Consider the following 17185-nt stretch of genomic DNA (forward strand, 5'->3'; position numbering starts at 1 on the left):
GTGCTGAGATTTCATTTCCCACCCCCAGCTCCAGAGTGAATTTGCAAGAGCATCTCATAAGCCCTGGCCCTACAGTCCTATTCTCTAGATGAGGAGACCAGATGAGACTCACTGTGGAATGGCGCCGCCTTCTCCTTGGGGCCTGAGCCTCAACCTCTCAACTCAGTGGCTGTTCCGGCACTCGTCATTGGGAGCAGGACTGGGCCCTTAAAGGGCTTTACTGCTCTTTCCAACAGCTTCCCATGGGTCAGAATAGGGATGGGGTTTTCCAAGGAGCCTAAAGGAACTGTGTGAACTCCTGCTGAAATGCAAAGTGCCTAATTCCCTTAAGCCCCTAGGAAAATACATAAACCTGTTTACTTGTATCTGTGTTCGAAGAGGCGGTCACTTCTAGCTCTCCCAGCCAATGGGCATCGTCATGCTGGCGTTATGACATCACACTCATTTCCATGGCAATGGACTGTGATGTCACAGGGACAGGCTTATGACCTCACAGCAGGCTCTTGCTGAAGGAGAAGCTGGGCTGGGAGGAGAGGTGCAGAGGGGGGAGCCTTCAGAGAGCTGCAGGCCTATGGCATCCACCCCCAGCTTGGAGACAGGGGTGAGAGAGCCACGCGGTTTGGGGGTGCAGACTGCCCCAGGCCAGGGCTACCAAGAGCAGCCTCAGCAGGCTTCCGGCAAGTGGGTGCTGTGGCCCTCCCCCCACATGTGCCCCATCTCCCTGCAGAGGGAGGACAAGGAGCCACAGCTGCATGGCATGATCCAGTGGGGCTTCCATGGGGACGGCGACAGAGTTCAGCCCGCTCTCTAGAGGGGGCTTCCCCTTTGCGCTGCCTTCCAGCCCTAGGCTAAAGCCATGTGGGGTGACCCCAGACCAAGCCAATGGGACGGGGGATGCTGGGGGGAGGGTGTCACAGGCGCCTACATAAGACAAAGCCCCGCAGATTTGCCCCTGTCACACGGGGGCATCTGCTCACCCCATGCCTGGCCGGGGACCCGGGGTGCCTGAGCCAGCCGCCCTTCCCTCGGGGCGGCGCTAGGACCCGGCGGAGCCAGGCGGCTCCGCGCAATGTGCTGGGCTCGCCGAGCCGCGGGCAGCGCCAGTGCGGGGCGAAGCGGAGCCGCGTTGACAGACGCGGCCAGTTGCTGACACCCGATCCCGGGCCGGCGGGGACGCGCCCGGCTGCTTAAAGCGCCGCGGCGGGAGGACGCGGGCGCAGAGCGCAGGCAGCCCGGACCCACGCGGGACGGCACCGAGGTAAGGGGGCTCCCCGGGGGCTGGAGGGAATGTCCCCAAATCTGAGCCCGGGGGAGCCCCGGCTGCGCACCCCCCCCCCTCCCGTCGCCCGCTACTCCGCGGGGACCCCCACTGCCCCCAGGCGGCTCGGAACTTCGCCTTCGGGGCGGGCTCTGCAGAACTCCCCGGGGATTGGGGGGTTTTTGCGGGGGAGGATTGACCCCCGCGCGTGTGGGACACAAGGTGCAGCCGGGGCGGGCATGGGCCGGGCAAACCCAGCTGCAGACCTCGGAGCCGGCCCTAGCCAGGTGTAGACACAGAGTTGGCCCCCCTGTCTGCAGAGCGTCCGGAGAGGATCGGAGGGTCGGCCCGGATCCCTTCTGGCCCTGCTGTCTGTTGCACACCGACTCCAGTTGCTTTTTCTAACCCCTGTGCATTTCTGGGTCGCTGTGGTTAGGTTCAGAGTCCAGGCTGGGGCTGCCAAGCCCAGCTGTCTGTAAGGAGTTGGAGGCATATGCCTTGCCCCGTGTTAAAGTGGCAGGTTGTGTGAATGGATCGGTTGATTGGATGAGCTTTTGCATCCCCCAGCTCCACAGGGCCCCCTCCCTTACGGCCACCCCACACCTGCCTAGCCCAGACTTCCTCTACCCTCCGGTTTTCCCCTGGCAGGGGGCTGCGTGGGGAGGATTCTAGCTCCAGGCACACCACCTTGCGTTGGAGACGGGAGGTCTGCCTATTTGCACCCTGCGGCCAAGGAGATCGCTTACGTATGTTCCAAAGGACGTTCAAAAATACCAGCCGACAGTCCCCCTTTAGGTCCTGTCAGGCAACAGGCACCAGTAGGAACCAGCAGTTCTCTCCAGCCGCTCCCTGGGCCCTGGAGTCACTAGCCAGAAGCGGCCAGTTGTCCCGTGGCTTTGTTGTCCTGTGATACTCAGACCTAGGTGGTTCAGGAGCCACATGAGGGATCAGTAAGAGATCCACGGTCAGGTATATTTTTTCTCGGATATGCTGGCCGAGCATTATTATTTTATCAAGTACAGTTGGCTAGTAACATAGGCACAGCATCCTGATTGGTTAATAGCAGAGTCTGGTTAATAATTAAATCACACGCTGTTTTCATATCATGCTGCACAGAGTGGCAGGAGACAGTCGGCATGTCACTGCCCTTGATCCTGGCAGTCCGGGATGTGGCCTGGCGTGTGTCGGGTCCCCAGAGCAAGGATGGAGACTTTGGCAGGCTGGATCGAGGGGAGGGGTCCCCCTTGCATGCCTGCTGGCCCCACATACAGTTTGCTGGATTCCAGTTGTGCTCACCATTTGGGACCATCCTCCAGGTCTCGCTGTCATGGCCCGATCAATTCAACAGAGATCCGACTCCAGTGCACATGGAGCCAGGCCCTTAGGATACTGTAGCAGGACCCCCGGACTGGGTGTTGGAATAACGGGGTTGCTGAGAGTCACTGAACCAAACTGCACCTCCTGACTGTGATGGAAACCACATTAAACCGTGGGAGCTGCCGCACTCCCCAGCACCCCGAGTTTCCAAAACTTTTGCCCCCAGGGGAGTTTGCTTCCTGCTGTTTGCTTTTCTAAACTGTAGTGCTGAGTTAGGTGCTGGTGTGAGGTGCTCAGGGCCAGCCCTACCATGAGACGAATGGAGGAGGCTGCCTAAGGCGCCACTAGGACCCAGAATGTAGAAAATTGTGTCTGCTGCGGGTGCAGATGTATTCTCTCTGCCCAGATGCACAGAGCTGGAGGAGTTACAGTAACAGATGGCCACACTCAGGGCTGAGAGAGGTGTGCAGGGCATCAGTGCCTGGTAGAGTACAGCCGCTACCAGTTTAAATACAGATGCTCTAGCCCACTGGTTCCCAAACTTTTCGGCATCACGCCCCCTTTCTGATTTTTGAGAAACCCTCACGCCCTTCCCCCCCCCCCAAATAGCAGCAAAACGTGGGGTGGGATTGACAAGGAGTGTGTGGCTGGGTCACCTCATGCCCCCCCCCCCGAATTTCTTCATGTCCCCCAGTTTGGGAACCCATGCTCTAGCCACTGCACCCATCAGCCTGCCAGACCCCCAAAGTTTGCTGCTTCTAGACCGGTTGTGTCCCATGTGGAAATTTCCCACTGGTTTAGATAGAACATGTGGCACTATTGGTGAAGGCCTACTGGAATGCTTGTGGGTCAGGACATAGGAACTAAGTGGGGGGCAGGGACTTCTCGGGGGTGTGCTGCGATAGCTATTGATTTGTCGAGTCACTCTGAAGCTTTAACTCATGTGGCAGGACGCAGTCCCCAGCTTTCATCCATTTATTTATATTCCTCCAACATGTCATTGTTGTGTAAAGGCATTTTCCTCCCGCTTCCACCTCCTGTTGTCCAGGTGGAAAAGGAAGCTGGATGCTCCCGCAGGTGTCTCAGCTGAATTCATCACTGTTGGCTCCAGGGAGATGTGGCCAGACCCCTGTACTCCACTGATTCTCCAAACAGAGCGCCAGACACACCTGTGCTGTGTCCCACCAAGAAACAGGGAACCTACCCAAGGAAGGACAGCGTGGGCGAGGCTTTCCCAGACAAGTTAAGGTTGAGTTTCCTTTGGGTCGGTGGAGTTTTGACATCTGTAGGGGAGGAAGAGTTGAGGCCAGAAAAGGGATCGAATTGTCATACTCAAAGCAGAACTGAGAAATACATATATTGATTTGGTTTGTGGGCAGAGAGTTTCACATCGCCGTAGTTAAGGTGAAAGGTCAGTTGAGTTTCCTGCCAGAAAATCTGCATTCATTTCCTCCTTGTCACACACTCAAAACATTGGAGCAAATGTTTCCCCTGGTGGTTTCAGACGTGGCCTGGTGCCCAGTGGGAAGCGGTGGTGCCCAGCATTGGTGCTCAGTGGGAGGTTTTTCGCTCAGTTCTCAGTTCACTGAGCTGCCCAGCGGGTCCCACTGCGAATCCATTGGAGAGCTGAGCCTGTTCGCCACCGGATCTTTTCCCCGGCCGCAGGTTACAAGCTGTGTCATGAGATCACTCAGCCACATTAGGTCACATTCCTGGTGTAAAAGAGCCAGCCTTCACAAAGGACAGCTCACACCTGATACAGTCCTGTGGTTACCAGAATGGAATCCAAGCGCTCCGCTTGTGTGGCATTGTCTGGGAAGTTCCATCATCGCCGAGTAGGTACAAGCATTGTCAGAACCTGGGGCAAAGAACCCGGCCAGCCCCTGCTCTTCCTCCACCTCCCAGCACCCGAGATAATCCACTGGGAGGAAAACAGGAATCGTCTGAAGAGGGATTCTTCTTGGAGGGGGTGAGCATCTGGGCTAGGGATGTAAAAGTTTAACTGGTTAACCCATACGCATCAGCTTATCGGTTAACCTTCCCTGTTAAACTCCCTGCTACTGTGGGGAGCCCATGGGGCTGGCGATGCCAGCCACCCCTGGCAGCCCAACAGGGCCAGCAGCCCACAAAGTGATTAACCATGTAACCAATTGAATTTCAATCGGTTACACGGTTACAGGATTTAAAAAAAAATGTTTCCATCCGTAATCTGGGTGCATTTGGCTGGGACTACATTTCATTGCATCGGTCTGTCGGGAGAGCCGCTGGTCTAGCGCAGCTGCTGGTCGTGGTAAGCAGCGAGGAGCCGTAAAGCCGTGTTTCAGAAGTAGTTGCTGTGGCTGATTTATCGCGTTCCATTCTGGGCTCACGCGGAAGAACCCTGCCCTGATGCGTCGTGTGGGTCAGCGACGGAGCTTTGTCTCCGTGCTCCCTCCGCTCCACCGGCCGGTAGAGCCACTGCCATTGGTGTATCCCCTGCCTGTGCTGCTGTGCTGGGAGGTGCCGGGGTTGTCGGGTTTGGACAAACAGCTCTCCATTGGCAGCGAGGGCTGAGTCTGCGTTTCCTTTGTTGCACCCTGCTAGCAGCGCTGTAGCTGGAGTTGGATCCATGCCCTCTCCCCTTGGTTGTTTGGAGTCAGACAGCGTGCTCAGTGCAGTGTCATTTCCCGAGCCCGTTTCCATCCCACGGGGCCTTTGAGGAGAGCTGTGCAGCTTTGGGAGGGCAAAGGCACCCGATGGGAGCAGGATATTGGTGGGAAACCGACACCAAACCTTGCTGAAAATCACCTGTCCAATCTTGGGCCGGGGGGGTTGATGTGTCCTGTTCCAGCCCCTTCACACCATTGGCCTAAGCTATTAAAGTATTGACGCAGGTTCGCTCCGTGCAAAGGCTTCCCTTTTGGGGACGGAGTGCAGCCTGCCCTTTGTCCACCCGGCTCACTTCCTCTCTTCCCCACATGTGCTCCACCCTGGGCTGGTTTAGGGGCTCTCCAGTGTTTCCACAGCACGGATGAGCTCAGCTGATGATATTTAATGTAAGCCTCTGGGCTTCAATTGCCGCCAGGGAGGTTTAAGTTGGACATTAGGAAAAACTTCCTGCCTGTCAGGTGGTTAAACATTGGAATCAATTGCCTAGGGAGGTTGTGGAATCTAGATTTTGAAGAGCAGGTTAGAGATGTACCTGTCAGGGATGATCTAGATGGTTCTTGGTCCTGCTGTGAGGGCAGGGGGCTGGACTTGGTGACCTCTTGAGGTCTCTTGCAGTTCTATGATTCTACACCTTGTGCCTGGGTTTGGTGTGGTCCTTTGAACAAAAGAGTGGGGGTGAGATTTCCCCCTGCTGTTTCCAAAAGGCCTTTGGCAGGGACAGGCAGAAAAGCAACAGAAATGGCTTGCCCCCCTGCTGTCAAGCGCTGGTCAAACTCCCCCTGACATCAGTGGGACCAGAATCTCTCCCTTGTTGGACACAGATATCCACGTCCACTGGGTTTGACACGGGGCGCCTGGCTCACATGGAAGATTGCAGTCTCAGGCAGGTGGACCGGACCTCCCCCAGCTGGTGTCTTGTGTCCTCAGTCACCTGAGGGTTTCCATTTCCCTTTGCAAAACAGCCCTTTGCAACCGGACCTGCCCACTGCTAGCTTAGCTGAGCCGGGAGGAATTCTGTGTTCTCTTTGGCCGCGTAGAGGAGGGAGCCCATAAAAGCCTTTCTCAGCTGTGCAGGAGCAGGTCACGTCCTTGCTGCAGAAAGGTCGTCTCTGATGGGGCAGTCAGAAGCTGCTAAGCCCGGAGCTTTGGGGGGCGTTGCTGGAAGACGCACGCGTGACATTTGGAAACCGAAGGAAGTGGTGAAGTGACAAGTGTCTTTACAACCCAGCTTGCCCAGCGACTCTGCTGCCCGTCAGGGGCTGTCAACTCCCCTTCCTCGTGCTCGACAACCCGACCGGCCACAAAGCAACCAAACAGACCCCGGACGGCAGGTGGGGATTGCAGCCCGGAGCTGGGAGGAGACGAGCCGCCCCAGCCATCCCCAGAAACCCTATTCCTGGGCCAGGACTGGATGTGGCTCTTTTGTCTCACAGGTTAAATAACCGTGACGCAGGGCTGACTTTGAGCTATGGAGAGGGGTGGCAAGGCAGGTAAGAGGAAGGCCCCTCCTGGAGCTACAATGTTGATGGAAGCCAGGATGCTGGGGAGTAACAGAATGAGCCTGTCCCGGAGCACAGCCCTGGGCGAGGGAGGGAGGTGTGTGCACCAAAGGGCAAAATCCCACCGTGCCACTTGTGATGCCAGGGGGAAGGACGGCTCGGCTGCTGGGTGCTGGCGGTGTGGTTGCGGCTTAGGGGTGTAAAAAGGGGGAACCGGAGTAATCCGAAGAGCCAATCATAATAGAATAAGAACCTTTAAAACTGCCTCTGGAGGCAGACCCACGGGCAGAAAACCCAGCTGCATCTCTGGCAAGGTGGGAGTGATAACTGTAGGAACCACGAGGGCCATTTAAACAGGATCCCTAGCGGGAAGGGAAAAAGCGTAAAGTACCTTTTAAAAGCTGGGAATGGACAAAGCGAGACCCAGCTGTGCCGGAGAAGCAGAGCTCTCAGCGGAGCCATTTCAGAGTCTCTCGATCGTGCTACTGCCTGTTAATAGCAACCGAGGGGGCCTTTCGGGCTCGCTCACTAGTTCTGGGGAAGAATCTGCCATTGGCCAGCGAATTCCCGCTCGGGCCGGTTGGCAGCTGCCCTGCGAAGACCTGTCCCTCTCATACACCGATATCCAGCATCACCGATACGCGTGGGCACATGAAGGGCATGGCCATGCACTCCGGTCAAGGGGGCAGAGAGCGAGGTTTTCAACTAGCCTCCGCACAGGGCCGGGAGCCAGGAACTCCTGTGCGTTTGCTCTGGCACGTCTAATAAACCATCTTGCTAGTCTTTAAAGTGCTACATAGTCCTGTATTTTGCTTCAGCTACATCAGACTAACACGGCTACATTTCTATTACTGAGCCAGCTAGTGACTGACGTCAGAACTGGGGCCTCGGACAAGCCACTCGGAGAGGAATTTTGAAAACTGGCCACTGATTCTGCGTGGCTTGAGTCCCCTCCCCTGCCAACTTCCTGTCATGGCCCCTTCCCCCGTGGAGGTGTGTGAGGCCAGTTGCCCACCAGGCCCAGGCTGCGGGAAATGCGCTCGGGTACCGCCACTTTTAGCCATCCTAGGAAGGGTTTAACGGGGCTTTTCTGTTTCCGATCAGAGACATGCCACAGCCTGTTCGTCCCCCTCCAGCTGGGAGGCAGGGCATTAGTGCCGTTCCCTGAAACAATGGCAGAGATCAGGCCACCTTCTCCAGTGTGGGTGCGGTGGGCCGATTTGGAGACGCCCAGGGCCTGCGTTCCATAAGAGCTGGTCCCCCAGATCTCCAGTGGGAGTCAATGCGGGGTGTCTGCTGCTCTGCAGGCCCCTAGAGGTCTCCAGCTGGCTGCTCCGAACTCAAGCCACCCAGAATCAGTGGCCAGTTTTCAAAATTCCTCTCCGAGTGGCTTGTCCGAGGCCCCAGTTCTGACGTCAGTCACTAGCTGGCTCAGTAATAGAAATGTAGCCGTGTTAGTCTGGGGTAGCTGAAGCAAAATACAGGACTATGTAGCACTTTAAAGACTAACAAGATGGTTTATTAGACGTGCCAGAGCAAACGCACAGGAGTTCCTGGCTCCCGGCCCTGTGCGGAGGCTAGTTGAAAACCTCGCTCTCTGCCCCCTTGACCGGAGTGCATGGCCATGCCCTTCATGTGCCCACGCGTATCGGTGATGCTGGATATCGGTGTGTGAGAGGGACAGGTCTTCGCAGGGCAGCTGCCAACCGGCCTGAGCGGGAATTCGCTGGCCAATGGCAGATTCTTCCCCAGAACTAGTGAGCGAGCCCGAAAGGCCCCCTCGGTTGCTATTAACAGGCAGTAGCACGATCGAGAGACTCTGAAATGGCTCCGCTGAGAGCTCCGCTTCTCCGGCAGCCTTGGACACGCCATCACTTGGATGGGTTCGGAGCAGTTCAGCATGAAATTCACAAACATCTGGAGCCTGTGGCTTGTTTCTCAGCAGCTCCAGCATTCCACAGCCAGATTCCTCCTTTCTCCCTCCGAAATAAACACCACGAGGGTGACCCTGCTGCAAAGGGAGCCCAGACCGTCCCTGGCCCCTCTCCAGCCCGTGTCAGCTTCACTGGCTGGCTGAGGAAACGTTGCTTCCCTCCTCTGTGCAGTTGCCAAAGCAAAGCCAAGGCAAATGTTTGTTGCATTTTTTTATAAAAAGAGATGATTTTGACCTCCAGTGTCCCCGCCTTAGAAAGACTCATCATTTCCAGCAGAAAAGAACCATATGTTCTTTCTATCTTGCCTTGCATAGCCTAGCCATGCTCGCCTTCTGGCAGGCTCAGTCCAGCTCTCTGACGTCCCATGAGAGCTTCTCTTGCCTTTCTGAGCCCGCTCTACAGAAGCACATTGAAGAATCCAGCTCCAGGCAGGAGACACCATGGCTGAATTGGCCCCACCTGACTCCTCTCCCCTCCCCCGTCCCAGCCTCCCCTCCCTGCTAGCCCTGTAGGAGCCACTGAGCCGATGCTCTGGTGCTGTCCGTTTGAGGGAGAGCTGCCTCTCTGATTGCGGCGCGGACGGGCAGGGAGCGCCGCACTGGGGCCGCAGAGCTACCGAAAAGGAGCTGGTTCAATCCTTTGTGGGACCCGGGGCAGGAATTTGCAGCCTGTCAAACCGAAGTCGTTAAGCTGGGGAGATGGGCGGGGGGAGTCAGAGGGGACAGCAGGGACCCAGCTGCAAAGTGCATGATGGAGCTTATCAGCATGGAAGTTTTGCTAAAGCCCCGCCGAGCGCCCTGCCTTTGGAGTTCACAGTGCGCCATAAATCTGCCTCTTGCGGCGAGCAGGGGAGAGAGAGAGCCCGTGCGTTCGTGTGCTAAAATAACACGGGAAGGGCTCTCGTTCCTCCGCCTGTGCGGCTGCCAGAGAGGGGCCAAATGATTCAGCCTTTCCCTTGGCAGGCAGAGCATATCCGAAGGAACAGAATCAGACGCATCCATTAATTGAGTAACAGCGGAAGGTGGGTGGCGGTGAGTTGTCTGGCAGCCAGTTTGCTTTGGGTTTTGCCCGGTGCAGATTCTGGAAAACCACCAGGATTTAAAGACATAGACAGAATAAAGAGGATGTGAGGAATGTTGCCTGGTGTTGTGGAAACAGGGACCGTGTTGAGTATGGCTTAGGAAATGGACAATGGACGATGCTTGTATATAAAGTCCACCGTGTGACCCCAGGTTGTGCCTTTCTAGAGAGGAATGTGGTAAAAGGGGGAAATTCCCCTTGATTCACGGTGTAGGGAGATGCTTGGTATGAAAGAGGGTGAGAAATGCGCTCTGCTCTCCATCGGACTAGTAAGAAGTGTGCTGTAGGATCGCTGTGTGGGGCAAGAGAAGAATATGTGTAGGGGTGTGCTTTGGGCATAGGTTTGTGTGGTTGGGGGTGGGGTGCAGGAGGATGTGAACTGTGGGGGTGTGCAGGCCGGGCGTGTGTGGTGTGGGGAGGAGTGTCTGTGGGAGGTGTGAGTTTGTGTGCACGTCTTTCTTCTGGGTTTCTATTAGCCACCGGAAGCCAATGTCAGTCTGTCTAGCAGAGAGTCTGTGCGTCCTCGCTCATATCGGGGCCAGTGGGGAAATTTCAACCGAAGCAACATCTCGCCATCAACCACGGTTTCTCAAAACCATTCCCGAATGTCATCCTGCCTCTCAGCTGGCTCTGGTGCGCACAGCCAGCCTTCGCGCTGTAACAGCCGCCTCCCTCGCTCGGGCTGGCGCCCAGGCAGGCGAGTGTCCTTCCGGGGGCCCGACTGCGGTTGGGCCCCAGGCAGAACGGGGACCTACCTCTCCCCCTCAGAAAATCGGCCCATGGGACGGCGCCGTGGACCGTGTGGATTGAGACGGGGTCTCCTTATTGGCTTTGGGGAGCGCTGAGCCAGGTTAGGGCCGGTATCAACCCTGTGAGGGCAACGCCATTGGAATCCGTGGAAATGCACCGGAGATGAAGCCGGCCCATTGCGGCAGGGCTCAGGAGACGGCGACTTCCCCTGCGTGTCAGCCTCTTCCCTGGGGCAGCATTAGCCAGGGGAGGTAATGAACCGTGACTGGGGTCTGCCAACACCGGACCACATGCTGTTCTTTCAGAGGAGAGCAGCTACTCAGCCCTGAGCGTGGGATGGACAGAGGAGAGCTGGGATTCCTCTGACGTGCCCCCTCAGCCTCTCCCATTGCTAGCGACGGCAGAGGTCTCTGTTGTGTCCGCTGGGCCCTGCACCACCCTGGGCAAGCTGTTCCTGCCTAGAGGGGAGACACGGATCCCTTCGGACGAGGCTGAGATTTCATCCCCCTGTGCAAACAGAGCTCAGGGTGTCCACCTGGAGAGAGCCGAGCTGGCCGCTAGGTGCTGGCTCCACGCAGAACCATGCTCGCATGGCTCTGGCGCGTGGAAGGCGTGGCGGTGGGGGAACCCTGCCCAGCTCACCGCCAACACCGCCCGCAGCAACCAACACCGCTTTGCAGGTTCGACCGGGGAGGGCCCAGGGTTGGCTGGGACCCCTCACCCTGAGGAGTTGGATCCCCTTGATAGCGTGATGCAGAGAGGATGTCCCCTGTTCCTCGCCTTCCCTGGCTCAGGGAATAGCAGGGAGAGTGTGGCAGGGTCGATGCGCCAGGAGGGGAGAGGAAGAGAAGAGACTGTGCGTGTGCGTGTATGTGTGCGCGCGCATATTCGGCCATATGATGTACACCTAAAAGCACACGCGTGTGCAAACAAGCGCAGGAGTGTGCACACACGCATACCCCGATTGCATTCAGAGGCCTGCCGCCCACTAGCAGCTGTAGACGGACTGTATATGTTTCGATGTGCGTGCACTGAGCCCTCCCCTAGGGATTTCCTGTTTGCCCTGACGTGACAGAGGCTCTGGGGACGATCCTCCAGCCAGAGCCCGACAGTGTTTTCCTGACACAGGAGATGAATACGCAGGGGTGGGACGTCACCTCTTCCCTGGGTTTGGCTTGCGTTGCCATGGGGACGGAGGGGGAGAGTCCACCACCCCATCTGTGGAGGGCCCGTACCACAGCTGAGCCAAAGGCACTGCTGGGGGAAACCTGAGACACCCCCATGGTGGGTGCTGAATAGACACTCGCAGCGACTTGCCCCAGGCCCATCTCTCTACAGCACGAGCACGCACTGCTGAGGCCGGGTTTCTGCTACATGAAGCATCTGCTGCCATAGCCCTCGTGCTGGTCTGGCCTTGGGTCGAGGGGAGAAGTGCCCCTTGAGATACCTGTTGTCTCACACACAGCTGCAAAGTCAGGCAGACCTGCTCCCTGCTGTCTCCCTGCCAGCTGGTCCCACTGCCCACACAACCTGCTCCGTCACCCGTCAGGGGTCTCCCTCCCTTTAGGCTCTGACTGATACTCCGGTACCATCTGGTGCAGACCAGGGGCAATCTTCCCTCTCATCTTTTCCATCCATGTGCGGATTTTTTCCACCCATGCGTGGAATATTTTTTTCTACATGCGCGATGCATGTGCAAATGTGCACCACCAATAGACACACCAACCTAGCTGTGGGCATTTTGCTAATCACAGGGGCGGCATTTGAATCTCTCCTAGGTGGCTGCCCAAGCACTCAGCTTACAGGGAACACGGCTCACAGGCGTAATGCTCCGGGCTGTTCCCCTGCCTAGAGCTCTCAGCCCCATGTGGCCCTGCAGCAGCAGCTGCTGTTCCTGCAAGGCTGGGGTCCCTTCCCAGGAGAATTCCCTGCCAGGTCTCTGCCCAGCTCCTGTTTGCTCGTCCCCTCATGTTTGAGGCTTCTGGGGCAGGTCTGGCTTTCACAGCATTGTTTTGTGGCATGGGAATGCACATGTCCCCATAGGGCGGTACACCTCCCTGCCGGAAATGCTTCCTCCTGGCCCGAGGCCGAGTTTGGGAGTCCCAGGCTTAGCTCACACCTAGTGACCATCTTGGAGCATCCCCTGGTGGTTTGCAAAGAGGAGCGTTCTCATTCGCCCTGATTTGGCCCGGTGTCCCAGCTCCGGAAAGCCAACTGCAGCCCCACCCGCCGCACAGGCTGCGAGGTGAACATGGGGTGAATTGTATACTCAGGGAATTACTGACCTCACGGGAAAGGGTTACAATGGCCTTGGCAGGCGGCCCCACGGGGAGTCAGACAGACATCCTGAAGCCGGGAGCTGCCCACGCAGGGCCGGGCCCAGTCTAGACTAGTGGAGGAGACCAAGGACAAGTTGGCACAACTCACTGGCCTTCCTGGGACGTAGGACAAAGATGGTCTTGCAAGCACGTTGGTCCCGGGTGCCCCTGTGCGTTGCGGATACGGCGGGAAGTGCCGGCAGGCCGGTAACCTGTAACAAGCCGCAGGATCTGGGCCCCATTGTGCACGGTGCGGTACGCGCACGGACGGGGCGTCTTGGATTCCTAACTCACCCCGCGCCTCGAAGAGTCCCACTGCTTCCAGTCTCCAGCGCTGCTCATGGAGCCGTGCGTGAAAACACGGCTCGGCAGGGTTCGGAGGGAAACCCAGGCTGAGCAAGGCAGGAGGGCTGTGCTAAGAGGGGGCGTTGGCAGGGGCAGAGCCCAGTGCGCTACCAGAGCGTCGAGGCTCGCCTTCGTTCAGTGACACGGTGTCCGCAGGACGTGAAGAAGCTCAGTCTCCCGCAGGCAGCTCCCAGCGGGAAGGCGTCAGCCACTCCCGTGCCCCTTGCTTGGCTGTCGCTGCGCAGGGCCTGCGCGGCTCGCCAGGGGGATTGAACGACTTGCTAGGAAACGAGGCCTCAGCAGGCCGGGCTGTGCCAGGGGATTCTCCGCCAGGGAGCTGATGCTGCTTCGAGGGGTAGGTTTGTGTGGGGTGGAAAAGGGATTCGCCGCTCAGACTAGCGTTCCCTGGCTGGAGGCTTCTGCCTGCCGGCCTGGAGCTCTCTGGGCGGGTTGGCTGAGCAACGCAGCCCTTCCCTCGCTGGTAGGCCCAGGGGCTGAGCCGTTGCTCAGAATAGCCTGGAAGGAGCCCAACCAGCACAGCAGTCAAGAAAATGAAAAACACGTGAAACGAATGGGAGTTCACAGCAGACGTGATCAGAGAAGCTGGACTCAGTGTCAGCAATAGCCCGGAGCATCCCTGCCAGTGCTACGCATGGAGTTCCCTTTTACACACACACACACCCTTACAATCCCCTACCACACACACGTGTGCATGGAATTCCCTTCTACACACACCCTTACAATCCCCTACCCCACACACGTGTGCATGGAATTCCCTTCTACACACACACACACACACACACACACACACCCTTACAGTCCCCTACCACACACACGTGTGCATGGAATTCCCTTCTACACACTCACTCCCTTGCACTCCTACCACACACATATGCACACAAGGAACTCCCTTGCACTCCTACACAGACAGGCAGACACACACACATTCCCCTCCCCTATACTACTACAAGCACACGTGGAACTGCCTTACACTCCTATTGCACACACATGGAACTCACTTGTGCTCCTACACAGACACACCCTCCCTTACACTTCTACGTCCACACACGCGTGTGCACACATAGAACTCTCTTGCACAGCTCCACAGACACACAGTACCTTCCCCTCCAGCTGCTGCGCACACCTGCACACGGACCTCCCTTGCACGCCTGCTCACGGCCATGCACACACACACTCTGTAGGTCAAACTCTGCCCAGTTAGCAAAGGAAACGGCTGCTGATTGATGGCGAGAGTGCCCAGGTCCTATTCAGCCACTCTGTGAGTTAAAGGGGAGCGGGGGTTCCCCTTACTGCCGGCTGGCCCAAGGACCAGTGCTTAGCTTGTGCGGGGTGGGAGGGGGGGAGAACAGGGTGGGCAGGTAGGCAGAGCACGGGGTGGGAAGAGCCTTGAATCCTCCCTCCCATATTTGCTCATCTCCATAGCTAGCGGGGAGCCAAGTGCGGGGGTGGAGTTTTGCCGAGGGGTGAAGTAACACAGGGCAGGGGCGTGTCTCTTTAAGTACCAGCTGCTGCCTGGAGTCCCTTCTGGGGGTGCAGCCACGTGCCAGCCCTTCCTCAGCACTGCGCCCCCCAGAACATGCCCCCACTAATCTGGGCTGCGCAGACTAGAAGGGGAGAGCCAAGAAAAGCCCCTTTATTCACCCCTCCCCCCCGCATCCCCAGCTCTTATGCTCCTTTTCAGCTCCCCTCCCCCAGAATGCAGGCGCTCTGGGCCAGGAGCCACGCCCGGGCAACGGGTACCCAGCACATGCCCGCAGGAGCCTGGCAGAGTGGCCCAAATTGTGGGCGCCGGCAGTTTCCGTGTGGGATGCACAGAGAGCCTGAGGCTGGGCCAGAGCCCTTGGGGCTGCTGGTCTCTTCCTTTGGGTGCGCTGTCGCAGCGGCCTGCCCCGCTCTGTGACCCATTAGCACTCAAGCGCCCCCCTCCCCCCAGTTTTACGCACCTACAGGTGGGACGGACGTGTAAGGGCGTTCCTGACTTGGGGGCGCCGGGTCGGTAGCAGCATCCGATGCCTGAGCCCCCTCCCTCTGGGCGCCAGCAATGCGGGGCGGTTACTAGGGAGTCAGCAGAATAACCTTGGAGGAGAGAGCGGAGCCTGTCCAGTTGCATTGAGGCGCTTTGATCCAGCCCGACAGCACGAGGCTGCGGCTGTCAGCCAGATCAAACCGACGGGCGCCCACGGGGCTCCCAGCAGGGCCCGGCTCAGAGCGCTGTCCTGACGGGCGTCCAGCGAACCCTGCTGCTCTGCGCAACACGCAGCGTCACCCCAGCACGATGGGAAAGGCCGGGCGAAAGACCGAGGGAGTTTGGAGCCTTGGAGCCGGTGGGTGGGAATACACCTGCCTTTCAGCTTGGGAGAGCTCAGCTGCAGTCTGGAGCGAGGCCGCCCATCCGAATCGCTAGCCCCTCATCCACGGCCACAAGCACGAACCCCCCGTCCAGCCCCGCTCCTGTTATTTCGGGAGCCCTGACAGGCCTCAACCAGCTCGAGAGCGACCCCTCCGTGCCAGGCGCTGTACAACATAGAGAAAAGGACCCTCCTACCCCAAAGAGCCACCCTTCCAGCAGGGCCAGCAGGCGCTGCTGCGCCATGGTCCAGGGCCGGGGTCACAGGCGGGGGTTTCCTCTTGGCCGAGTAGGGGGGGAGGGCACTCAGGAGTGAGGGGCACTCAGGAGTTTTGCCCCGCTCTGTGCCCAGATCCAGGCAGCGGTTTGCCATTTTAGTCAGCTGTCGCAAATATCTCAAGATCAAAGAAACAAGCCCAAAAGAGGCCAAGGATGGCGCGTGGAATAGGGAGCCTTGCGGGACGGGAAGGGGCGGAGGAAAAGACTTCAAAGGCGGCAGGTTTTCATCTTTCCTCAGTGCCTGGCAGCTCACAGGCCCCCAACTAACCGCCGTAGCAGGCTGGCTCAGCCCCAGGCCGGCTCCGGGGAAGGCGGGAGGAGAGATGAACCAGTGTGGAAGGTGCAGACGAAGCCAGCGTCGCTCTCTCAGATGCCCTTGTGCTTTGTGCTGCCTTGGGCTGGGTCCCGTGGGGTAGGCGGCGTGGCCAGGCTGCGAGGGGAAAGAGAGGGGGCTCCTGGAGTTCTCACTCAGGTTGTCCACAGGCCAGTTCACAGAGCTGGGGGGGGAGGATAGCTCTGTGGTTTGAGCATTGGCCTGGTAAACCCAGGGTTGTGAGTTCAATCCTTGTGGAGGCCATTTGGGGCAAAATTTGTCAGGGATGGTACTTGGTCCTTGGTCCTGCTGTGAAGGCAGGGGACTGGACTTGATAACCTTCCAGTTCTAGGAGATAGGCAATTTCCATCCCCTCCACTGGAGCTTGGTGGCCCCACAGTTGCCAGGGGAGCCAGCCTCAGCCTGCAGGACCTTCCTCCCTCTGGGGTGTGACAGCAAGGATCTGTAATGTCCAGCAGGCACAGGCAGGGGCAGACCCACAGCATGGTGATCTCCAGCAGTGGGCTGTGCTCAGAGGACAGGTGTGATGGTGGGGGAGATGTCTGCAGGGGACACTTTTGCCTGCCCCACCCAGAAAGGCCCAATCCTACTGCTTCTCCCTCAGCAGGCCTGGCCGGGCGGCGAGGAAGTGGTGTCTTTTCTGGGACCAGCCCCTCCACCTGCTGAATATCTCAGATGGATGGGGAAGAGCAGGGTAGAGCAGGGTGGAACGTGTGATGGTTCCCTGAGCTGGAAGTCCCCTCCCCCGTTAGCAAGCAAAAAAAAAAAAAATCCCTCCAGCTGTTGGGCTGGCCCATCCCTTAGTCATCTGAATTGGAGTTTGTGGCTGCTGGTGCCTCTCCAGCTGGCGACCCTGTGTGACGGGGAGAGCCGGCCCGGGGGAATGGAGCCCAGCTGTCAGCCGGCATTAGCTGCGTGTTTCATCTACAGACTGTGCCTCCCAGACACCCACTGACCCTGGGTTCCAGGCAGGGGGTGGCTTCCAGGCAAGCAGCTGTCGGAGACGGGTTCTCAGCTCCTCCTGCAGCTCCCTGGGAGTTGCTTCCTTCATGGA

General features: G+C 58.2%; 1 protein-coding gene across 6 annotated transcripts in view; it reads left to right on the plus strand.

Moving 5' to 3' along the window:
• Positions 1 to 17185, plus strand: part of SYNPO (synaptopodin) — a 67343-nt gene that overhangs the window by 29483 nt on the left and 20675 nt on the right. Inside the window, exons 1-2 of one of the 6 annotated variants that reach the window (XM_075900562.1) lie at positions 578 to 1258; positions 3624 to 3817. The exons of 3 other annotated variants lie outside the window; for them this stretch is intronic. In XM_075900562.1, coding sequence (XP_075756677.1) covers positions 3691 to 3817 — 127 coding nt within the window. In that variant the 5' untranslated portion in view covers positions 578 to 1258; positions 3624 to 3690. Of the gene's footprint in view, positions 1 to 98; positions 1259 to 3623; positions 3818 to 5609; positions 6715 to 17185 lie in introns of those variants that run through there. 2 more of the 6 variants (XR_012896394.1, XM_075900563.1) reach the window with 2 other exon arrangements.

The sequence above is a fragment of the Pelodiscus sinensis genome, chromosome 17 (genome assembly GCF_049634645.1).
Source record: "Pelodiscus sinensis isolate JC-2024 chromosome 17, ASM4963464v1, whole genome shotgun sequence".
In the NCBI taxonomy this organism is placed as follows: Eukaryota; Metazoa; Chordata; order Testudines; family Trionychidae; genus Pelodiscus; species Pelodiscus sinensis.